We start from the raw sequence: 24,642 nt of genomic DNA, 5'->3' as shown, positions 1-24,642 counted from the left end.
GCTTCAGAGTTTTACAACTTTGATAAGGCGGAATAAGAGGAATGAAGCTGGCATTTTCTTCTTATAAACCCACTGTAAAAAGGTCTTCTTAATCACTCCAATTAATTCTAATTCTGAACCTATATATTTACTGATGAATTAAATAAAAAAGCGCCATAATCTTTAAACCACTGCCGTAAATGTAGCCGTAGACCACGCAATAATCCGAAAGGTATCCAACCTGGCAACGCGACAAGGCTCTCCGGGCATTCCTGCAATGGCCCGCCCCTCTGTGAGTAGAACCAAGATATTTTTACCTGACACAAGCCTGTCAGGCAGCACTTACTCTTAGGCTGTGTACAGCCCAAACAAGCTTCGTCAATTCAATAGTTAAACATAACATAAACAAACATAACATTAAAATATGGACTGTGGTTGGGGTTTACTTCTGCCAATCCTAACGAAGGGGGCACGATTTGTACGTAGCCTGAGAGGAAAGTTGTATCTGGAAGGCAAAGCTCAGGGAAACCTCACCCCAATCAGCCCTGTTGCCCTACAGCAAACCCGCCAAATTCTGAACTACTGTTGAGTTATGTCGGTTCTGGATGTTGTAGCTGTCTGATTATTTCAATAGAGTGGTGAGTTACTATCAACTGTAAATACATTGTAATCTGCCAAATTGCCATTGTTTATAGAAATCAGCAGTTTATCTTAAATTGTGTTAGTCTTGTAACACTCGGCTGAATTACTAGCATTAGTTAGCGTTATCACAATATTATGGTGACGTTAACGCGCAACTGAATTATTAGCTAATGTATTTCAAGCAAACAGATCATTTTTAGATCATAGGAACAGATCACTTTTCTTCCCTGTAACTTAGCGCCACGAAATGGCGATGTGGAGCGACGTTGAACTTCTGACCAACGAGGACACAAACACTGTCCGTTTCGCCAGTGTGTCAAGGGAGGAAAATGGTAGCGGCTTGTATCAGGTGGATACACTGGTCAAAATCTCCACTGCCAATGAGGTAATGAAGTCAATATTTACAGAACATGCTCTTCTATACCCGTTGCTCCATTTATTTACTACACACTCACATCAAGGGGCTTAACGTTAGCGAATTACTCTGGGCCTGAGTCTATCACCCTACTAGTGGCAGCACTTGCCAGTGATTTGATGGAAATGCTGGTTCTTGCAGGTGGAGGCAGATCCCCGTCTCTCCTCCTTCAGTGGTTCAAATTGGAGCATTGTTGTTGCTGACAAGACAGTTATCCTGTTTGACCAGAGCTATCAGACCATCCGACTGCTTCTTCACTTTGGTACACAACTACGTTTTATATTCCTCCTTTCATCTTCACACTGTTTACTCTCTGTCAGATGTCAGTTTCTGTCCTCTGAGATGGCCTATGTGGCTGCATTCAAATCAGCTGGTCCAAGAATTCAAGATGATTGATGGACACTGCTTTCTCTGTGTTAAGGCTGGCTGTATAATCCAAACAGTTTGAAAATACTGTAAAAGTTCAGTCACATGCCAGATTTCATCGTGCCTTTCCCCATCAATGCATTTTGTCCCTTCACAGTAACTACTGTACGTTAATACCAAGATTTATTTTTCAGAAACTGATGTGGATGCTATTGATGTATGTCTGGAAGGACAGTTTTTGGTGGTCTGTGAAAGAAATGGAAACCTTCATTTGATCTATGTTCCACACAAGAGAATCCTTCTCACCAGGGTATGAGTGTTTTATTTTTAATTTTTATGAGGCCTCCTAGTCTAGGATTACATTAGATATGAACACTCTGTGTCTGGCCTTGAATTATAGTTATAATTATAGTAAATATTATAATTATTAGTTATACTGTACCTGTCCGATTTCACCTACAGCACTTGAGATGAAATAGATGATGGCACCATCAGTAATAATCCTGATAACTTTGTGTCTTTTTCTTAAATGAGCTTGAGTTCCATGATGTGTTTCACTTATGTACATTAATGTTTCTGAGTCATTTTCTGGGTTTGTAGGCTTTGGTAGAAAAACCATCCAGTGGAGATAAGAAAACATACAGCTATCTCATCATACAGGAGGACAAGGCATCCTTAGGTAACATTTCAAAAAGAGTAGAATCTGTCATGAGAAATGAAGGTGGTAGTGTGCACTGGAAACATGAAGGAATTTAGAATTTATTCTCTAACTTTAATGATGTGTTTTCTGAAGGGCGTGTTGCCACCATTGTGTTTTTTGTTGACAGGGATGTACCATGTGTTCCTTCTCATAAAGGATGGGTTTTTCCACATTACAAACCTTGCATTGGCAAAGATCGAGACAGGTATCAAAACATTGTGTGTGGTAGACTTAAAGTTTTGTTGGAGCCATTTTGTTGAGCGAATTAAACATTCATTCTTCTTTTGTCATCACAGCCATTGAGAAAATGGACGTGGGAGCTTTGAAAGAGGTAAGTTAAGGGAATCGTCTTTCCATGTAATAGCAAAATGTTGTTGTTGTTTTTTTGGTTTTTTTTGAACGGCAGAAATATAATCACACTTTTCCTCAACTCAGCTCCAGTCTCTGATCAAGATAGACTTCTGCTCCACCAGTGATTACCATGACGAGAGCTGCAGTACAGCAGTGATGTTCAATCTGGGCCATGAAATCCACTTAATGATTGGGGTCAGTGTCTGTGAGAGAAGTTTAATTTATTTATTTACCACCTGCAGTTATGATACATTGGTTACATGTGAATGAAAGCATATTTAAAGGACAAAATAAAATGAGCTCTACTTATGGACCATGGTACTTTAAATATTAATTACTCTTTGTTATTTCAGTCTCTGTTTCATACTATGCTGTTTTTCTGCAAATCATTTTTATTCCGTCAGAAAGCTTGCTAAGAAATCACAGAGCACACATTTGCGTACATTTATGGTAACTTGTACAGTACTTGCATGTAGATTCCTGCAAGTTAAGATTTGCTGATGGGAAATCTTTTTGAAACTCAGTTGTGTTACTGTTCTTCGAAACAGTCCCACTGCTGGGGAACAACACACATAAGCAAACTAAGTATGTTTTCAAAATAAAATTGAAGCCAATCTTTACCATGCCATTAAGACAAACTTTTTAAATTAAGCTTTAAATATATTTGTGTAAATATAACCTTTCTAGGGATGGTAGTTACTCCTTTTATATAAAACAGTAAAACAACAATATCTTCACAGGGGAATAAAGACAATGTTGTGACTCACTGGACGATGGACCCTCATCAGGCCAAGATGTGCCTTGTTCACTCTGTCAACAACAGCTTAATTCCAGGTAAGCTCTTGCTTCATGTACTATATACAGCTACACATTGTTAACGTGCCTTTTGGAAGATGCTGAATATTTATTATCATCTAAAAATTTAACATTTAACTTTTCTAATCAACAAGTGATGAAGGTATGTATGGGCTCAGGTCTTTGGACATGGGTAGGAATAAATAAAGTATAACACAAAGTATTGGGTAAAAGAGAAAAGATAAGACAGAAACACGATGTGAAACAGTTGCAAAACAAGTAAAAAGTTAAAATGCCTGAGTAGATTGTGTGAGAGTTGTAACATATATTCTCCTTATATGTTTACTTCAAAGGTGTGAGGAAAATGGTGGTGGTGGAAAATCTCTTGTATATTCTTGACACTGAGGTGAGTTCAGTGGTATCACCTGTAGCTGTTTGATATGCCATTGCATGAGGTTCGATCAAAAGTAATTGAGATTTATATATGGATTGCTTTGTGTTTTCTTTTCACTCTCAGGACACCCTGAGTCTTTGGGACCTACATTTCCTTGTCATGATTCACTGTTGGCCGGATCTTGCCATTCATGACTTTGAACTCACCACAGAATGTGGCTCTGCCTCCATGGTGGCGTATGTATCAATGTTTTATAACATAAATATAATCCACTGTAGCTGTAATATACAGAGGGATGTGTTTCAATTAAACAATGCTGAAAATGTGAATGAATCTGTGTATCACAGCCAGGACAAGGGGAGCATGAAGATGATTACACTGACAAAGCAAGACAACAGTCAGGTAGCAGTACAACTCCTTTTGAAGAAACTATAATAGATGATTATCTCAAGACCTATTCTGAACTCCATATGCTGGTTTTTAATTTTTCAGATCAACTCACTGCAAATACGATCTCTGCCCTCCATGACTGTTTGCTACTCTCTGGATGTCTCCTCGGTCTCCTGTCTTGTCGAGACAAAAATAAATATGGTAAACAATCAACACTTATTAAATTGTTATATTTATTTTGCACGTGCTATTTCTAGATGTTAATATTTCTGCACATGTAAGTCAGTTGTTTTGTCCCTTGATTTCAGGATACGATTTATTTAGTTGAGGGGATTTGTGAGAACCCAGAGAGGTAGGATATATTTTGTATGATTACTATGATGTTAAGCCAGTACTTGGCACAGTGATATGGTTTTAAAATATTAGGTGATCTTTTTTTCTTGTTCTTCATCAAGTAGTCGAGGAGAGCCTATGTCTTCTGTTGTTGTGAGATGCTTCACAGAGGCTTTGCCTGAGAACAGGTACCGCCATTTTAATTGGATACATTTCTACATAATTGCAGTTTGTGTAACCAAAGTCTATATGATGTCAGTATAATTTGACTTTCTTGACTTTTCTCTATTCCCAGACTTAGCAGACTTCTTCACAAACACATGTTTGAAGAGGCTGAAAAGTTTGCCATCACATTTGAGCTGGATTTAGAGGTAAGTGTCTGTCTGTGAGTCTTGTAAGGAAAAGTAAAATTCATGTGACTGTTGTGGGCTGGACTTTTTTATTTTTGTCTTTTGGCCTCAGTGGACAATGGAATAAAAGATTTTTGCTATTTGACCAGAGAAGTATGATTTTAGAGTAGAAAAAGCCTTTAGAATTGGTATTGTTTCTTCAGTATGGCGGTGCAGCTGGTGGTAATTTACTACCCTAAATGGGGCTATACACAACCAACAATCTTGTTTTTGTTCAGCTTGTTTACAAGGTGAAGCTTGACTTTGTGCTGGAGCAGCTGGCCTCTGCATCGGTGGGTGGCTATGGACAGGATGTGTGGTCTGAACTTGTGGAGGAGGCCAAAACCAACCTGACGAAGATCACAGTCAGTGTAACAATGTTGTTTTTGTAGAGTGTTTAGTCTAATCTTTCAGTTTGGACTTCTTGAGTTAGTCATAGCAAATTCAAATTGTTATCAAGTATTAACCCCTTACCAATAGAATTTTAGTATTTTAGTAGTATTATAGTATTTTTTTGTGTTTTCTAGGATGAGCAGTATGTGGTGGAATACTGCCTCAAGGCTCCGTGGCCGACCTTTGAGACAGCAGAGAAGATGCTAAACCATGCTGCCTCACGATACTCCTCCTTACAGATCCAAGAGGCCTTGGCCAGGCTGGCAACATTCTGCAGCTTGCACGGCCCAGAATATTTCAAGTAAGTCTTAGTGGTCTCCTGTGTTGTACAGTAAATGTTCCATATTGTGGTTTGTTCATTATGTGCACTGATGTGTGATTTTTGTATGTTACTCTGTCATCCATAGTGGCATCACCTGGATTGAGTTTCTGAACAGCACTGACAATTTAGGAGACATTCTGACCCACCTAAGAGAAAGCGACATGAAGGGTGCACAACTCCTTTGGCTCAGATATGAGGTAAAGAACAGCTTCATGCACTCACCAGAATCAATGTACAGACTTTTGTCATATATCAATAACTGTATTTACACGTACATTTAACACTTATTGAACAATGATGAAACAAAACATTTCTGTGAGAAATATCATGGTGTCAGGGTCAGTTGTGACGTTGTTTACCACTGTGTTTTGTGACAGGGACAGCTTGCAGCAGAGTTTAATGAGAGCAAGCTTGAAGCCATGCTCAGTGCCATCCCAGAGGACCTGCCATCCCAAGACCTCTGTCCTTGGTTTAGGACAGTTTTTGTTCCTTTTGTAAGGAGAGTGCTTCCAACAGGACAGGTAGGATGCATTCTCTCATCATCGTCATCTTCACCATATGGTGTTTTCAGTAGTAAAAGTTCTGTCTTTATGTCCCCATAGAAAATCCTGGCCAGATGGCTGGAGCAGAGGGCAAGGAATCTGGAGTTAACAGAAAAGGTAAATTGAAAAAGAAATCTTGGCCAGAAATGCTTAGAGTTAAGTAAAACCAGTCTTTGCAATCATGCACTACAAGGCAGCAGAGATAACCACTGGGGCTGAGCATAAATTAATTTGAAGCTCTGAATGATTTTGATGACCTGAGAAAAGTATTGCAAGCTAAAATTACAGTAGTAGATAATTGGGAAAAGCACATAGCTTGCTCATATATACAGTATACTTATAGTTAAACCAATGATTATAAATGTAGTATGTTGTTCCAGGGTGCATGGCCCCAGAACGGGTTGGACTTGGCAGTGCTTGGACTGCCCTCTCTATGGACATGGATGAAATCTGTAAGTTAGCCACATTTTTCTCTTTTCGCTATGACTGAGTGTTTGTGCCTTCACAATCATGATCTACCTGTGGGCATTAATTGTAACTTAATTATCGGGACAATATGTGGTCCATGATTTATTTGTATCTTCTTTTTTTTTTTAAGGATGATAATTATGGTGCAGAAGAGGTGGAGAACCTCAAGTCCCTGGTGTCCAACCTCCATAAGCTCCTGGAACTCCACCAGAAATACAACTGCAGACTTTCACTTTCAGTCTTTGAGAAGGTTTGTCTCTTATTAGTGACGTATTGTAATGACAATTGAGTTTCAAACAAGCTTCCCATATCTCCAGCAGGAAACAAATATTTTATTAAAGTACTTGCAAAAACTGCTAAAAGAAAATCAAAGTTTGGAATCATGTAGGGACTCAGGTTATGCTTATCTCTGTCTGTAGATATCAGTGGAGAACTGGAGAGATTGCACTGTTTTATGGATATTATGGTTTACATGTTATTTCATTATGAAAATGAAAACGTATCTTTTAAGTGCACTGTGGTGGTGTTGCCTTGAATTACATTATATTGTAAGATATTCATGTATGTTTTGAGTTGGTTTTGCATTGTTGTTCCTATCTTAATAATTTATCTTCCTTGTGTATTTGAAAGGGAAGTGTACGGAGTGTCGCATTCTTCATGCTGGACAAAGTGCCGGCTCCAGAGCTGATTGCCGCCACAGTGGAGAGCAGTATCCTGCCGTATGCTGAAGAACACAAGATTCCTTTTGATGAGCTACTTCTACTGTATATCAAGGTAGAACTCTACCACTGCCAAGCCCACTGGAGACAAACATTTTTATTTTCCAAATGCCTGATGATAAGTGTTTCTCTTCTCAATCTGATCTTCACAAGGATCTGCTGGAGCGCTGCAGCTCTCAGACCACAACACTTTTCACAGAATGGGAAGCCAAAGCAGTGGCTGTGCTAGGTTGCATGACTGATACTGACGTAAGTTTCTGGGCACATATATTTGAGTGAAAATCAGCCACAACAGCAGCAGAAAAGCCAGTCAATAAGATGGTAAACAGTAAAGTTTGTACTCGGTTTTGTTAAATCTCACACTATTGTATTTCCTGCCAGCTGATGGTGGATGCTGTGCTGGAGATCATGCAGAAAGCTGTAGTGCCCTGGAGTATTGTGGTAGAAGAACTGGTTCAGCAGTACCTAGAGATGGATGGACCAAAGTATGTTTACATTGTCCTCACCCTGATTTTCTTTTTAATACTATTTAAAAATGTGGTAATATTAGCAGTTTTTATATAATTTTCTTCTAACTGATATATTCCCCAGACAAGAGCTTTTAAAGGAGAGCTACCGTCTGATGGAGATCAGGAAACTTCTCAGGGGCTATGGCATCCGCAATTTCAACCTCTCTTACAGCACTCAAATTATGGTAATTTTGATGTGATTAATTACGTAACATATGACTTCTACTTTGCCTGCCTTTAAACCTTCTGTCATATGCTGTATATCCTCCCCAGACACTGATTAGATACATCCTGAAGCAAGACTTGCCAATGTCTTTAGAAGACTCCCTGACATTAGCTGAAGCATACAAACTTCCAACCTCGCACATAAATTACTTGTATCTCATCCAGCTGATTGGCCAAGGCAAGGTATGGAAATATGAAATCACCAAATTTAAATGGTGTTTCTTTTTATGTATCCATGACATATTGATAGGAAGGTTTTTATGCTGCTTTCAGACTGAGGAATGCATGACTATCTTGAAGAAGCTGTCCACTGCAGAGGCAGAGTGTGTGATCGAGCGTCTGACCTCCTGGGCTAGGCTGCAGCTGGAGGACAAAGACCACATATCTGATGAGGTGAGCAGAGGGAAGATGTCATGTGTCTGAAATAAAAGGTAATTTGCATTATATGTATTTGTATTCAAGGCTGGGTGCAATTTCACAACCACTGAAGTCATATGTTGGCGCATTTTATGATGGTTTTAAGAATTAGAGCTTGTTCTTGCTGAGAACTAGAAGTCATTTCAAAATTGCATCTCTGGTGCTGCTGACAGATATTTGATCTGATATACCAGGATTGTCCCTGCCTGGGTGCCTTTCCCTGGGTACCTGTGATTGCATATTTAGATGATGCCTACACAGCTATAAACATCACAAGCATGTAGACTATACATGAAATTTAAATCAATTATCACTTCAAGATCTGAACATGAAAAGTCGAACAGCAGTATGGTAAGCATGTATTCATTCTGGCATTTTGTATATGTCAACTTTTGTATATCTTCTCTTTCTCCTGTCTTCAATAGCACAAGAAACACAGGATGGTCATAGCTCAGGTGATGGTGGAGGCTCTGAAATACCTGCATACAATCCAAAAACGTAAGAACTTACTTTACAGTAAGTGGATTAAAGTGTTCTTCATTCAGAAACCGCAGTTTCAAATCCCTGTCAGCCCTGTCCTCCCTGCCAAGGTTTTCTTGAACAACTCAATGTGTTCCTCTCAGTTCCAGCTCTTTAGCTGACTCTAGACTCTCACCTCCATGTGCTGGATGCTTCAGGAAAATGTAGTTTCATGAGTTTTGTGTAGTTACATGAAGCAGTAAAACATCACACAAATGGATTCTTTGCACACTTTACACTTCATTCCTGTCACCTGAAATTAGACATGTATCATCTAAACACAGCTTACAGACAAAGGTTAGGGAAAGAGATGTTATAAACATCCACCTTAACATCCAAGAATGATACCAGGTTTCATGTCCCCTGCAGATGATGCTCTTAAAAGCATGGATTGTGAAAACAACCTCATCATGTTCAAGGCGATCGCCCACCTACAGGTGAGTTTCATTTAAGGAATGTTTTTAAGTTTTACTCCAGCTGTTCTTTAATCTGTTTCTTTAACCTGCAGCCTCTTTGTCTGTTTCTTCAGGAGGACTTTGATGTTTTTTTCACCCCCTCCAACTATGAGGATCCAAACATCCGAAAACAGATCCAGGAGCATCACATCACAGCCTATGAAAACACACGTGGCCGGCGTTCATCTAAGGGGAAGGCTGCGACAACTCCAGTTGTGGCTAATGATCCCGATGGCAAGACCAAGACTATCTCTACAGAAGCTGGCTTACGTCGTCTAGGAAGGCAGCTGCAGCGCACCGAACAGGAGCTCTGGTCTGACTTGGCCCTGCGAGCCCTGCGAGTGGGCAAGGTGGACAAGGCCCTCAAGATCCTCAGGTTTGCATGTGTTGATGCTGTGCCATGTGTATGAATCCAGGGGTGGGAAACTGATGGGGCTTACCCACCCATGAGTTCTTATTGAAGATATTGATAAATTGTTTAAATATTTTTGAATTCAGAATAAAATAAAATACCAGCCCTGTCCAGTGAGAATCTCTTATGTTTTCTTGGTTCTCTTTCCTTCATGTCTTCAGTGAGCTGTATGAACACCACTATAACACCAGCACAGGGAAGGTTTTGTTCACTGCTGCCAAGACGTTATGCCAGATGCTGGAGGCAGATGTGCCCATGGTGCTTCCTGATGACATGGACTTGCCAGCAGTCATCCACGATCTGGCCTGCCAGGCCATCACTGTGTGCCACTCAGGTAAAGAACGTGTGTAAACATCAATGATGTTCAACAACATTTTATGCTGGTGAATTTAGCTATGTGATTCAGCGCTGGTTTTGTAACTCAACTATAAGACTAGATACCTTTTGATCTTTGTTCATTTGCTGTGATCTTGCAGTACAAAATTAATACACTTTTGTTGTGAAAACTAGACTGGAAATTCAGTCTTAAACCCAGTAAAAAGTACAAATCACATAGATAATACACAGAGTGTATCTGGTCTTGCTGAAGATGCTGACTGCCTTCAGGACAACAGACTGAAGAAGCATCTAGGCTACATAGTTCACAAGTCAAATTTTTCTTTGTGTGACATCTGAGCTGTGCGCTAGCCTGGCTGCTCTCTATTGCTTCAGATCATTTGTTCATTGCAAAATCCCTAACGTTAATATTATAATAACTGTTACAGATCTGCTCCTGGACTGTCTGGAACTTTGCAAGTGCACACGGATAGCTATGGATGTCTATCATCAGTGTCAGTTATCAGACAACTATGGCTTCATAGCCAAGGTTGGTATCTTATCCTATCTTTTTCCATTTTCATTTACTTTATTTTGGTCTGGTCTTGGTTTTCAAGCGGGAGTTTGTGCAATTACTGTAAAAGACTTCCTGTTTAATATGAAAATTTAACATGCAAAATTCCCATAAATTCTTCCAATTAAGAAATAAGCAAGAAAAGCCTGTGTAAGTTAACAATGTTTAATGCCTACCCTTTGCAAAGTTGTGAAATTAACCAAATGCATAAAATAACATTTTGTATTTAAATTGTGTGTTGTCACAGGATTTGACCTTGGAGGCAGAAAAAGATCCATATTCTCAGTGGAGTTTTCAGGATGTTTTTAACGAAGATTGCATTGTTCTGGACCCAGTTTCTGTGCTTCCAGTCCAATATGAAATTACCAACTGCTTGTTGCCTATTTCTGGGGGTAAGATGCTCAAATTAATCATCTATTTAATAGTCTACAGCTAACTGGTTTCATCAACTGTTATGCTAATTTATTCCTAATCTTGCAGATACCAAACTGTACCCCCTGGACTGCTCCTGTCTGTCACACTGCTCATTTGAAGATGGTATGTAGTCTACTTAAGTTTATATTTTATTTTTTCTTCCTGAAGTTGTCATTTTGAAAGTTTACCTTGTGTCTTGCCTGGCCCACATGCAGGCTCAAACTACCTGCGGCCCCTCCTGGGTCCCCTGGCCAGCATGTTACAAATGTTACAGGAGTGCAGTCAGCTGGAGCTGGCCCTCAGAGTGCTGGTCAACTCATACGGCAGCTGCCTGCAGCATGTCACCTCTAATGTTATGGATGTAAAGCTCAGTGTACAGGTATGGCTGTAATGCTTTATGTGTTTCTGGAACAATTGTACCATTATTATAGGTTTAGCTACTTGCCAGTAAGACTAAGCAAAACTATTTTGTAATGTTTGTACTGAAAATGTCACTGTTAACTGCTAATTCTTCTTTCAGCTTTATGATACCCAAGAGCTTAAGAAGTACAATATATGCTTGAATAATCTTCGAAAGACAACTACTTCGTCTCTGAATGCTGTTGCTGTGGCTCTCTTGAACAAGGTGAGTCTGATATGATGGGTAGTAGCAGATTTACTGCATCTTAGTATATTTTTAAACAACTGTATCTCTATTTTCTATGGGCCGTAGGTGTTCAACTGGAGGGTGGTCGATTGTGATTTGGCTATTGGACTCTGTACGCTCCTCTCCAAAGCAGAAGTCTCCAAATTACTGTGGAAGGTTATTGACAACACCTGGCAAAACTATGATAAAATCTTGGTAGGCAATATGATCACTGTTTTCCTTTTATTGTTTTAGTAATGGAAATTAAAGAGAGAGAACCAGGCAAAAGGCTAAATACTGATACTGGAAACTCATGGAAGCAGTTATTCTGTGGTGTATTCAGTTCATAATAAAGTTGTTGTGACACTAACATCAGACCTTAGAGATTAAGTCAGTGTCTGTGTCAAATCTAATCAGCGACCGCCTCTTGTTTATTTCAGGCTGTGGCCAGGATCGGGGCCAATCTCTGCTGCTTGTACAATGAGGCAGAGGAACAAGAGAAGTTTCTCTCTGTCATCACTGATGCTGAATGGGGCATCAAGCTTGGTAAATTGGAGGTATGGATGAAAACCACTTCATATTTATATTCACATTATACTTGTTGCTGTCTCTCATGACTTGACATTTACCATGTCTACCCCTGCTCTGCCCCAGATATCCATCCAGCCAGTGTTCCGTCAGCGGCCTGAGATGAAGAGTAGTCTGATCCCTGATCTGGTGAAAAACAGGAGGATCACCCCAGACATTATCCTCCAGTACTGCAGGTCAGCTGCTCACTCTACAGTGTCACATTCTTCAGTCTATTTCATTGTGGAATATATATATAAATATAAATATAAATAAAAGTCAACCTCTGCTTCCATCTGCAGCACCTTTGGTCTAGACCGTGACAGTGTGATCAACCAGTACATCACCACCTTACTGCTGCTCCAAGAGGACGAGGAAGGTGCAGGTGACCTGGGCACAGGCCAGGAAGAGATGCAGCCTCTGTGTCATGCAGATGCGCTGGAGCGAGTCCTGCAGATAATCCCGATGTTACACAGCACGAGCGAGCTCACCGACAGCCTCTGTGCTGCCATGTTCAAGGTTTGTGTATGGGGGACAAACTAAAAGAGGGAGATCTTTAAAGCATTACATCATTAACATGAGGGCTCAATGTTAATTGTTTTTCAGCCCTTTTTCTTGAGTGAAATTTCTGATAATTTATGATAGAATAAGACAATTTCAATTTCACCCTTTCACGCCTTTCTCATACAGCTCAGCCCTTACAACTATGAGAGGATCGAAGTAGTGCTGAAGATCATACAGGCTGCGGATGAGAATGTGACAAGCTTTTCTGTTAGTCAGGTAAAAAAAACACATCAGCACATTTAAAATTAAATAGTTCCTTGTTAAAATGTATTGTGCAGACTAGCAACCAGTGTCTTTTAATCCACAGGCAATGGGCCTTCTTCAGCACCTAAAGTCCTACAAGCGAATCTCTCCTCCTTCAGACGTGGAGAACACATATCATCTGGAAAACAGCCTGCTGTCAAATCACCTGTCCAACAGCAGACTGCCCTTCCACCTGCTTATGCAGACCAAACATTACTGGAAGATTATCTGTGAGTTGGCCACTGTCATTGTCTTATTTTCATGCTTCAGTAGTATTGCTGTCAAATCTCTCCACTCAGAAATGTGTTTTTCTTATGTTTAAGTCCCCTAAAATGTCAGACCTTGACTTTATTGTTGTAAGTTTGTCACTAGAGAGGTGTTTTCATATTCCTATACTGAAGGGGGCGACATCTGTGCACTTATCTAAAATCTGAGATTCAAACTTCGGACAAGCTAGATTTGGAACGTCACAAATTCGAAAGCCAATCACAATGGCAAAGAAACCTGAAACCTCCAGCGCAGAGCGGATTTGTCAGTACAGAGAGCGAGAGTTTGCACTAAGTTAGCGTAGTGAAACTTTGTATTGCTAGTGCTGGAATGGCAGGCTAACTGTAGCTTACATAGCTTGCATACAATTTTATCACGAGGTTCCAAAATTTTGCCGTCTACTGACCAAAATCTGAATCTCAATTAGACGCCAGGTCTGGTTTTTATAGAAGTTCCTTGGATGTATAAAACCTCTTAAAGCCACCGGGTCACCCGCTTGAGCTAGTTCTAAGCTGCGTAGATCGGGCATACAAATATACAGGTCTAAACTTTTATTAATATAGACATGCTACGCATCGTTAAATGCTCCACAATTCAATCGTTCAGTTTATTTTACGATGAGCACCAAACTATAATTCATTCAGATTTACCAGCATGGTAAACAAGAGAGACGGGGGGGAAGTTTTGCCTCCCTACCTTTGTCCGAATATGTGTCCACTTCTCGATTATTTATATTCCTTTAGTCCGTAAGGGTCCACCGATCAAAATAATCAAAACGGTTTTTCATCAAAATTAATCCAAGTTGAAATACAGTGGTGTGCAAAAGTGTTTTCCCTTCCTGATTTCTTATTTGTTTGTCACACTTAAATGTTTCAGATCATGAAACAAATTTAAATATTAGTCAAAGATAACACAAGTAAACACAAAATGCAGTTTTTAAATGAAGGTTGTTATTATTAAGGGCAAACAAAAGCCAAACCTACATGGTCCTGTATGAAATAGTGAATGCCCCCTAAACCTAATAACTGGTTGGGCCACCCTTAGCAGCAACAACTGCAATCAAGCGTTTGCGATAACTTGCCATGAGTCTTTTACAGCGCTGTGGAGGAATTTTGGCCCACTCATCTTTGCAGAATTGTTGTAATTCAGCCACATTGGAGGGTTTTTGAGCATGAACTGCCTTTATAAGGTCATGCCACAGCATCTCAATGGGATTCAGGTCAGGACTTTGACTAGGCCACTCCAAAGTCTTGATTTTGTTCATCTTCAGCCATTCAGAGGTGGACTTGCTGGTGTGTTTTGGATCATTTTCCTGCTGCAGAACCCAAGTTCGCTTCAACTTGAGGTCACGAACAGATGGCCGGACATTCTCCTTCAGGAGTTTTTGGTAGACAGCAGAATTCATGGTTCCATTCATCACAGCAAGTCTTCCAGGTCCTGAAGCAGCAAAACAGCCCCAGACCATCACACTACCACCACCATATTTTACTGTTGGTATGATGTTCTTTTTCTGAAATGCGGCGTTACTTTTATGCCAGATGTAATGGGACACACACCTTCCAAAAAGTTCAACTTTTGTCTCGTCAGTCCACAGAGTATTTTCCCAAAAGTCTTGGGGATCATCAAGATGTTTTCTGGGGCAAAATGAGACGAGCCTTAATGTTCTTTTTGCTCAGCAGTGGTTTTCGTCTTGGAACTCTGCAGGCCATTTTTGCCCTGTCTCTTTCTTATGGTGGAGTCATGAACACTGACCGTAACTGAGGCAAGTGAGGCCTGCAGTTCTTTGGATGTTGTTGTGGGGTCTCTGAGTGGCTGAAGAACAAAATGAAGACTTTGGAGTGGCCTAGTGGAGATAAGTTGAGCAAACTGTTTGCGAATGTTTATTCAACATCTGTAGCATAATAGCCGAACTTTATATGCAATCCCAAGTTAGCGTGTCGTCTGTGCACAGACAACACGCTAACTCAGGATTGCAGAGCGCCGTGCATTTGCATCTAAAAGCTACAAGCTATCACAGTGTATTATCACCATGGTCACTGGGATTTATTCATACTTATATTATTGCTGTGCAGGTTAATCTGCTTCACTTGACAGTACTCATTATTGCACTATTACTTATTACTTATATTATTACATAGTATTATACCGTACATACTTATCAACCTGTAAATCCACTTTTGTACTTACACTTATTTTAGCTTTTATACTTATATCCACTTTGTACTTAATTTATCTTAGCTGTATTATAGTGTATTATATTTTGATTTTCTTAGTACTTCTATTCCTGTGTGCATTGACGTGATAGTGAGCAGCTATAACAAAGGAGTTTCCCCTCGGGGATCAATAAAGTATTTCTGATTCTTAGGGCTTTATTGTGTTATCCTAACTTTCTTTTATGTAAGCTCTCACTGCCCTGGCTGAGCTGGTGTTATTTATTTATTTATTTTATGAAATTGTCTAATAAAATCAATCAATCGAAACACTGTGTGCCATCTAGGACTTCTTTGTGAAGCTTCAGTTGACAAAATGTGTATTTTTATTATATTTATATTAGGAATTATGTTAAGACTGAGGAAACCAAAATATCTTTCTGTGTTTAGCTCCAGAGCTCAGTGAGGAGACCTTCCCTACCCTTCTTCTGATTAGCAAACTGATGAAGGTAAAGCACACTAATCTAAAAAGTATCTTTACTCTGTATAATCACAAAAATTTGAGATTTATCCATAAAGTTTGACTGTTATTCAAAACTTCCTGTCTCTTTCCAGGTGAGCCTTGACAAGTTAAACATGTCAGCAGCGAACCATGTGTTTGAGAAGAAGATGAAGCCTTTACTCTTAGAGCAGAGGAAAAAGGGTCAGGGTCATGGCTACAATAAGGAGACTTTCAAGGTGGCCAAGAGTATGATGAAGTACATCCACTGCATCCAGAGCCCAGAGTGGGCTGCTGCCACAGCCCACAAGATCACCCAGGAGCTGCCACCAGGTTTTATCTGCAGATTAGACACTGACACTACTCTGCTTGTGTGTTTGTTTTTATGTACTGAATTGTTTCCTGCTCTCTACAGGCTACGAGAAGACACAGTCACTTAGGTTCTGTTTGGCTCTTGGAGATGCCTGGCTGAAAGATCCAAACCTTGAGGTCTGTATTTGTGATTTTCACCTGCAGAAATTATACAGTGTAAAGTCTCTCACATCTTTATCTGGTTAGTTTTATCATACGTTTACTTCCCTCTAATATTGAGCAGGAGGCAGCGCGAGCCAGAGGGGAGACCTTTCTGTCCAAGCTGAAGCTGCAGTTCCAGCGCTCAGCTACTGAGAATACCTTGATAACCAGCCAGCTGAACAGCCCAGAGCATCTGAAACTGACTGGGCTGCCAGCCAGGCTCATAGTGGCCCTGTATGAGCACGGCAGTGTGGAGCAGCACTACAGAGACACAGGAGGTCAAAGTTATCCTGGTGAGCACGCTTTGACACAGCAGTCTGCTGTAGAAGCTGAAGTAAAGCAACACAACACGCTCCTGCTTCACAAAGTATGCTAAAATTGTTTGATATGTTGTAACTGGGAGCAAGTCATCAACGATGCTGATTCCTTTTAATCGGATCATTTGCCTCTGAGCAGATATACATGCAGTGGTTAAGGAAATAGCCGCCATCAACAACGTGGATCTCCTGAAAATCCGTAACATGATGTTGGAAAAATGGATCTGCAAAACAGGCCCTGCTGTTGCCAAGGTTTGTCACTCCCTTATTTTTATTAGCTAATCACAGTTTCTGTTCATCTCCTATTAACTTGCTTACATTGTGTTTTATCAAATTTGGGACACTAAGTCCATTGTGTAGAATTTTGACAAAACATTTTTCTTTAATAAAGGATATTGGTAATTATGAATGTGTCAGCAACATCGAGGAGGACCCAGACTTAATGAGGTAGAGACATCATTTATGCTTTTTGCAGCATTTTTGCATTAATCTGTTTTCCTCTTTACCACTTTAAATCTTTGCTTAAAAGTAATGTTGAGTGATCATTGAGACCAAATAACTTACGTTGAAAATAATTACATGGAAGTAAGATTGTATCATCAATTGGTAGAGTACTTTTTATGTACAGCATAAATCTGTTACGAATGAAATTAGCATTTTACTGTACATTAGGTTGATAGTCACTGTATTATTTGACATCCACAATGATTTGACAAAGAGTCATAACACCAAAATGTGTCGGCCTCTCTGTTTACTGTTTATTTGATGCTCGTAGGGTGGTGTACATGCTGCAGTCTTGCCCAATGGATGATGCTGTCCGTGTTCTAAACCCTATCCTATCTGCCGAAACCTGGGTGAGTAATAAATTGCAGTGAGTCAAAATTGGACAGAGCGTCCAGAGAAAGTGGCTGATTTTTGGATCTCCTCCTGTAGCCTCTCAGCACCTCTGGGCCTCGTCTCACCTTCTGCCATCGGACTCGAGCGCTGCTTTGTCTCGTCCGCCTCGCTGATGCCGCCACTCTGGAGGCTCAGTTGCAGATCCCCAGGACCAAAATTCAGTAAGAGGCCAGGGAATCCATTTAATAGTACTGATGGAATAATTAATTGCATTGTAAGATGTGTTTATGCTTGTGTATTTTATATTCCCATGCAGATATTACCTGAAGTGCTACATCTTTGTCTCTCAACTGGAGGCATTAAACATCCCTTACACGGTGCAGTCTTTCCTTAGTAGTCCCAAAGAGGGCTTGATTAAAGGGCTGTGGAAGAACCACAGTCATGAGCCACAGGTACTTTCCAACTGAAAACATTAAAATTATTCCAGCTAGTTACTTAATTTCAGCTTCACTATGTTAGAAATGTTACACACAGCAGAAAAACTGAAGCACCCTTTTTCTATTCAGGCGGTGAGGTTGGTGGCAGACCTGTGCTTGGAGTATCAGGTGTACGACCCTCAGCTGTGGAACAGTCTGCTTCAGAAGCTGCTGGGCTTCAACTTGGTGAAGAGATGTGCACCAGAAAAATCTTTCTTAATCTCACAATTAGTCTCAAATTCAAGAAGTCAAATTATATTTAAAAAAAAAAAAAAGAAAATTGAACGTAGTATGTCACTCGTACATGATGTCTGTCTTTTTAGTTTTTCTCCAGTCTTTGTAAAATTGTTGAGGGGGATGGACTGCTCAACATCCTTAAACACATTAAATAAAGACAGCTTGGTTGTGTGTTTTGGAATACAACTTACACGTATGTTTTTACCCCTCAGATCAGCCATCTCCAGAGGGTGCTAGAGGCAGTAGTGGCTGTGCCTGCTCTGTGGGAGGTAAGGTTACAGTTCATTGCAAGAAATTCAAAAGGCAAATAACGTTGTCATTTCCTCTGTTACTTGAGTACGAGTTACATTTTCATAAGTAAAATGTAGTCCCAAAGTGTATATGACAAATGTCGTCATGTTGTACAAAATATCACAAGAAAAACATTTCAAATGCAACCTGCACCAGAGCCATGACTCAGATAGTTGGCCAGTTGCCTTTATTTAACAGTGACAGTAGAGATATAGACAGGAAATGTGGTTTTGTGGCTGGAATCAAACAAGGTACATTTCAGTTGAATGGTATGAAACTTAACCACTAGCTCACCAGACGTACCTTTTGAAGCAGATGTTGAGCCAAAAATAAAACCGTCTCCAACCATCAATGCTACAGTATGGGAAACAGAAGGGTTGCAAAGTACATTTTCTTATATTTACTATATTTTCTCCCCAGATTTCTAGTTTCTCCAGGACCTGGAGGAGTATGATACTGGCACCTTTTGTCTCAGGTACTAAGTTTATATATCGTGAATTCACTTCCATTAACTGAATGGATTTATGTGTCTTGAGGCTGACTGATATAATTGATGCTGATTGCCTAAAAGGTTATTTATTAAAATGTTTAGCTTTAATCTATTTTATAATTCAATTTTATATACCTGAAGGCCAGAAAGTGGCATATGACCAATACTTCTAGAACATCTGTATCCTTTCTAACTAAATTTCAGTTCAAAACCTTTTTACCCATGCAGAAAATATAGTTTTTTGTCTTTCGTATTGTCTTTTACATGTTTGCATGCCAGTGTTAAATGTCTTGGTCTCCTTGCATTGACATGCAGCACCTAAAGAAATATTGTAAATTTGCTAAGACTTTGAAACCCTGTTGCAAGAGTTTTGTTTAGGCTTTGGATACAAGCACATAGAGAACAGGACAATATATTAAATACTGGGAAGATGGTGACAGCTAGTAGTAAATGCACTAAATTATTACCTGTTTTATGAAACCTCTTAATTTTGATATACATGTTTGCACTGTTCAGTGTGGCTCTTGAATGCTCCTGGTGGTATCTGTTTTCTTGGTGACAGCTTCTGTTCCTCTGAGTCCTGATCAACAGGCAACACTCTACAGGACCTTTGTTCTCCTCCTCAAGTACGCTTTACTCATGTTCAACCATTTACCACCAACTGTTCTGCATGCTAGGACTATGTGGAACTTCATGGACAGCTAGTACTAGAATATGAACATTCAGTGCATGTATTGATAGATTTAACTGTTGTCTTTTCGGTTGTTGTACAACTGAAAACCACAAAATATGGTTTCAAAGCAGTCTGGCGGTCCACCAGTTAAGAAATCCTTAAACTTTATGTTTAAAGTCATCACAAGGGTCAAACATAGTCAATTTGTTTTAATTTTGGCACCTCACTCATAAAAAGGGTATTTTAAAACCATATCATTGTATGCCACTTAATGCACCCAGGTTTGAGTTACTGTTAATGTTGGAATTTGTCAATGAAAAAAGGCAACATTGACCTTAATAATAAGACATATTCTCTTCATGTTTATTCCAACTGTCCTGCCACTAATCTTTCTTCCCAAGGTGCCCTTTCCTGTTGAATCTGGACCTGATAGGAATTGCTAATCGCTTCGCGCAATTCAATCTGCCAGCCTTTGCCCTGGGAACTCTCCTTCTCATCCCCTGTACCAATAAAAAGGCTCAGCAGATCCAGGTGAGTACGTCTATGTCAATGCAACACGTGAGAAGGAACCGTTTGGAAGATCTGTAACTTTTAGGCCTAATTACATTCACATTGTCATGACCATCACTGTCTTTTTGCTGTTTCAAGGGCTTCCTGTCTGTCTGTAACCCAGTTGCTGTCCTCGAGCAGGTGGAAAAGTTTATGAACACCGGGGAATTGGCTGGAATTCCCTCACAGGTTAGATGTTAATTTAGTTTAGATGTGACTTTCCATTATTTTCCTCCTTCACGACTTCACTCAGCACTTTCACTTAAATTCACACTTCATCTTCATTCAGTGCTTACACTTAAACTGAAACTTGAAGTTCTTTCAGCACTTCCATTTTAACAGCTATTTCAGCTATTTCAAATATTTCAACAGCAAAACTTTTCTAGTTCCAGTATAAAAATCATATAAAACACATAATGTACCCTACTGTTTTATATATATATATATATATATATATATATATATATATATATATATATATATATATATATATATAAACATTAATGGTTTCTGTTTGTCAGCCCCAGCCCCATCAGTAAAGCTAGTAAACAGGAAACTATGTGCGATGGGTCTGATGGTGTGAAGATGTTAGGTATCTTGGCTGAAAAGTGCTCAGTAAAATTTTCAACACAAATGTAGACATAATGGATGTCTGGTGCATTGAAACATATTTGCGTCGTTGCTACTTTTATAACCATTTCTTTTCATTTTGATTATATTGTATTGTATTACATTATTACCTCCATGATTCCTCAGATCAGGGAGACTGTATTAACTTTCATCAGCCAAAATGGACAGCACCAGAAACTGTTGAAGACCAAACACTTCAAACATCTGAAGCAGTTTATTTTGTCAAGTGGCCAACCTAACCAGGTGAAAGACTTGGTGGACTACCTGGTCAGCCAGAACTGGTAGGCTGGGGGTTTTGTGAGGGTTTTTTTGGGGGGGGATTATCATTCTCATCTTACATTACTGCTGGTAAAATGGAGAAGCCAAATCCAGCAGTCAGAGATAAGGCAGCCATAAACCAAAGGGGGTTTGTCCTCCACTGTTGCGAAAACTCAACTTCAAAAGGGACTCTAGGAGATCTTGAAGAGCTGAAAAAGTGCATATTGAGACAGTCGTCGGAAACTTGAATAATATTATAATCGTGTATACAGGGATATAATGGATTAGTTGTCAACTATTAAATTAATCGCCAACTATTTTGTTAATCTGTTTAAGTAATTTTTTAAGAAAAAATGTCAACATTTTCTCATTCCAGTTTCTTAAATGTGAATATTTTCTGGTTTCTTTACTCCTCGATAACATTACACTAAATATCTTGTTGTGGACAAAACAAGACATTTGAGGACGTCATATTGGGCTTTGGGAAACACTGATCAACATTTTTCACCATTTTCTGCCATTTTATAGACCAAACAACTAATCAATTAATTGGAAAAATAATCGACAGATTAATCGACAATGAAAATAATCGTTAGATGCAGCCCTACAGGAAGATAAAGAACAGGTTTCTGTATGTTCCATGTAATATGTATGTAAATATGATCAGAACAGGATAAGACAAGCTACTGTTAGCTATTGCTACTACTGAGCTAAACAAGCTACTGTTATCCATAAGCATACATACAGTAGGTATGTACACACAACACATGACCTTCTTCCCCACATAATTTGATATCATGTTTAAGCTATTTATGGTCTGTATTTTTTTTATGCAATAGCCAGTGTGTTCATCCATTCAAAGGGGAGTGATGATTTTGATTTATCCAACATTTAAAGGCACAATCTGGGAAATGCACAGCGCCTTCCACTGCCACATCAAAGTCTGTGTGGTCTACATTGCATTTACTGAAATTGCATGTGGCTTAGTGTACAGGGTCTAGAATGTGGACCATGAAGTAGTGTTAAGGTGGTAAAAGTTCCTGTTTGTAGATGTGGTCTTTAAAGACTTTTGCCCAAACACAAAACGGCAACGCCTGAGTGTCTTAGGAATTGACAGACTGTATTTTGTGAGAACTGATCGATACTGTAAACATGTTTTGTTTTGTCCAGAACTAGATTTAATTTTAAGTTATAGGTTCGGTTTTTGGGTTATACAGGGTTTGAAATTCAATATTATTTTTCTTAAAGTTGATATTGTTCAGCTCTTCCAGCCTAGAGTAATTGCTGAATGCCACCTGGTGTCTAAGGATCTTTTGATTTGTTAAAGAGCAAAACAAAAAACACCCCTAAAATTTGAGTTCTTCACGTCAGATTTCTTTTAATCTGCTCTTCAGTCAGGATGATGCTGATTCACTCACTCGTGAGTACATGAAGCAAAGAGAACATCAAAGAGGGAAAGCGCTGACAAATGGCTCACCTTCACCGAGCTGCCTGAAGGTAACTGAAGCTGATATCCTTGACCCAGTTTAGTCAGGATAGAGTGGACAATAAACACCACAAACAGATTAATATAATTAATCAACCTTGGGGTTGATGACATTAAAATATTTTTTAAGTTATATTCCTTTAAGTTTTTGTATTCATCTTATTAGTTCAGATTGTGTACCTTTTTCGATATCACCATTATCACTTTGTTTGTCTGTTTTAGAAACATAACAGACTTGTAATTCTACTTTCATTTGTTTTTCAGGAGTTTCTCAACATGCAAAACGGAGTTTCGGGATGAACTGACACTGTTTCTACAGCTGTATTTATATATTCTTACTTGGTCTGTCTTGGGCTAGGATGCAACATTTGCACTTCACATGTATCTTTCAACTGTTCATGTAATATTTGAATAAATGCTTTTCATTATTGATTGTGTAGAGGAATTCTAGAAAAAAAACTTAGTGTAGAATCAGCTGGCTAATAATATGTTTTTTATTTTATTACCTCCTGGCTTGTTTATAATTATGTGAATATTGTTATAATTGCTGACTAACATGCAGTATAAGGAACAGTTTTATGAATGGATGGGATAACAAATATTGCATGTCAGGGGCGAGTATAGACACGTGAAACACCTGGGGCGGAGCCCTAAACAGAGGAAGTGATCCGCGCACAATTTTTTTGTAATAAATTAATTAGCCAATGGTATCCTGAACTCTCGCCTGGATTAAATCAAACCCAGTGTATAGACCTAAAAAGTGGCATTTCATAAGAAAGTGACTGATGCAAAAAGCATATGTAATATTGGATACAGTACTACACATAAATAAAAATGATGTAATTGGAAAAACTATCCAGGGTTTGATTTAATTCTGCCTTTTTGTGTGTGTGTCTAATTGTGTTCTTTAAAATTATCCATAGTTGTCTTCCAAGTTTTAACGTGAACTTAATAAGCCAACCGTTTTAGACCTATTTTAGACCTCGCCAAATTGCAAAGCAAAATTCACCAGTGGTCAGCTTGGGCCACCTTCCTTGTCCCCAAGTCTGCTCCAGCTATGTTCTCTACCACTCTACCTTGTTCTCTTCCTGCGTTGTCTGTCTGTTCGCATGTTTACTAGTATTAGTAATTTATTTCACTTAAGTCATAATAAATATCACACAGCATTCCCAGTTTTTATGATCACACTGTTTATTATAAAACTCTTTTTGTCAGTTTATTTTAACCATGAGAAATATTTATACCATCATACGTGCACACATGTCCACTTCTAACAATACCTGGACAAAAAATAAAATGAAGGCCAGACTGAACCTGTTCCTCAGGTCTAACATCACAGTGAGTTCAGGAGCTTCAAATGAGCACATCAAGTCAAATATCTGCAGGCTTTCACCAGAAAGTTCCCCCTTAAACAAAAACGACAACATATTCAAATTATTAATATGGATTTTAAAGGATCGATCCCCTGAACTGGATCAAGCTCTTCACTCTGTGTATGTTAAAGAATTTTTTTTTAAACTTTAACTTCACACAAAAATAACTTTATGGAATCGATTTTTAAACCAAAATATATTTAGTGACCTAAATTTGTTACAGGTTCAGTCACAGCCCACCCATGCAGCTGACCAAACCTCAATCAGCAAAATATCCTGCCTACTCATAACTCTTGTAACCACATTAGAGGCGTACTTTTTTGACATCAGTCTAATGTTTAAAATCAGTCTTTACTCAGTCATACAAGTCTCCACATGATATTTCTGTGAGGAAGGCAACCACACTGAGGCCCCATCTGAACTGAACTTTACATATTGTGACCTCTCTGGCTTGCTTGATTCTTACCCACAGAGGAGTATTATCCCAAAAAGACTCAAGGATATTCAGCTCTGCATTTTATTATGGTGGGTGAAACTCAAACTTAGTTTGTTTCAAGTT

General features: G+C 39.2%; 1 protein-coding gene across 2 annotated transcripts; it reads left to right on the top strand.

Moving 5' to 3' along the window:
* Window positions 1-465: 465 nt before the first annotated feature.
* On the top strand, window positions 466-23,879 carry kntc1 (kinetochore associated 1). Of its 2 annotated transcripts, none has more exons than XM_044196344.1 (62): window positions 466-617; window positions 860-1,006; window positions 1,178-1,298; window positions 1,597-1,712; window positions 2,003-2,081; window positions 2,230-2,307; window positions 2,399-2,433; window positions 2,538-2,648; window positions 3,194-3,287; window positions 3,602-3,654; window positions 3,766-3,878; window positions 3,990-4,044; window positions 4,135-4,233; window positions 4,341-4,384; window positions 4,491-4,553; window positions 4,661-4,736; window positions 4,994-5,119; window positions 5,282-5,448; window positions 5,555-5,666; window positions 5,847-5,990; window positions 6,072-6,128; window positions 6,392-6,463; window positions 6,610-6,729; window positions 7,110-7,253; window positions 7,352-7,447; window positions 7,580-7,683; window positions 7,790-7,892; window positions 7,981-8,115; window positions 8,206-8,325; window positions 8,775-8,847; window positions 9,238-9,305; window positions 9,398-9,699; window positions 9,897-10,069; window positions 10,500-10,600; window positions 10,872-11,016; window positions 11,105-11,161; window positions 11,254-11,417; window positions 11,559-11,663; window positions 11,751-11,879; window positions 12,104-12,220; window positions 12,318-12,427; window positions 12,533-12,749; window positions 12,921-13,010; window positions 13,102-13,267; window positions 15,905-15,963; window positions 16,070-16,286; window positions 16,369-16,442; window positions 16,549-16,759; window positions 16,923-17,035; window positions 17,175-17,230; window positions 17,559-17,637; window positions 17,717-17,841; window positions 17,937-18,072; window positions 18,187-18,282; window positions 18,546-18,602; window positions 19,045-19,099; window positions 19,677-19,740; window positions 20,189-20,318; window positions 20,436-20,525; window positions 21,093-21,247; window positions 22,619-22,721; window positions 22,975-23,879. In XM_044196344.1, exons 2-62 carry the CDS (start codon window positions 869-871, stop codon window positions 23,008-23,010), a joined length of 6,648 nt encoding a protein of 2,215 aa, XP_044052279.1. In that variant the 5' UTR covers window positions 466-617; window positions 860-868; the 3' UTR covers window positions 23,011-23,879. The 2 variants fall into 2 exon arrangements, with proteins under 2 accessions (XP_044052279.1, XP_044052278.1); XM_044196343.1 differs by having other exon boundaries at window positions 4,488-4,553.
* Window positions 23,880-24,642: the final 763 nt, after the last annotated feature.

The sequence above is a fragment of the Siniperca chuatsi genome, linkage group LG5, assembly GCF_020085105.1.
Source record: "Siniperca chuatsi isolate FFG_IHB_CAS linkage group LG5, ASM2008510v1, whole genome shotgun sequence".
Classification (NCBI taxonomy): Eukaryota; Metazoa; Chordata; class Actinopteri; order Centrarchiformes; family Sinipercidae; genus Siniperca; species Siniperca chuatsi.
The sequence above is the reverse complement of the archived record's forward strand: the minus strand, read 5'-3'. Positions and strand labels throughout refer to the sequence as shown.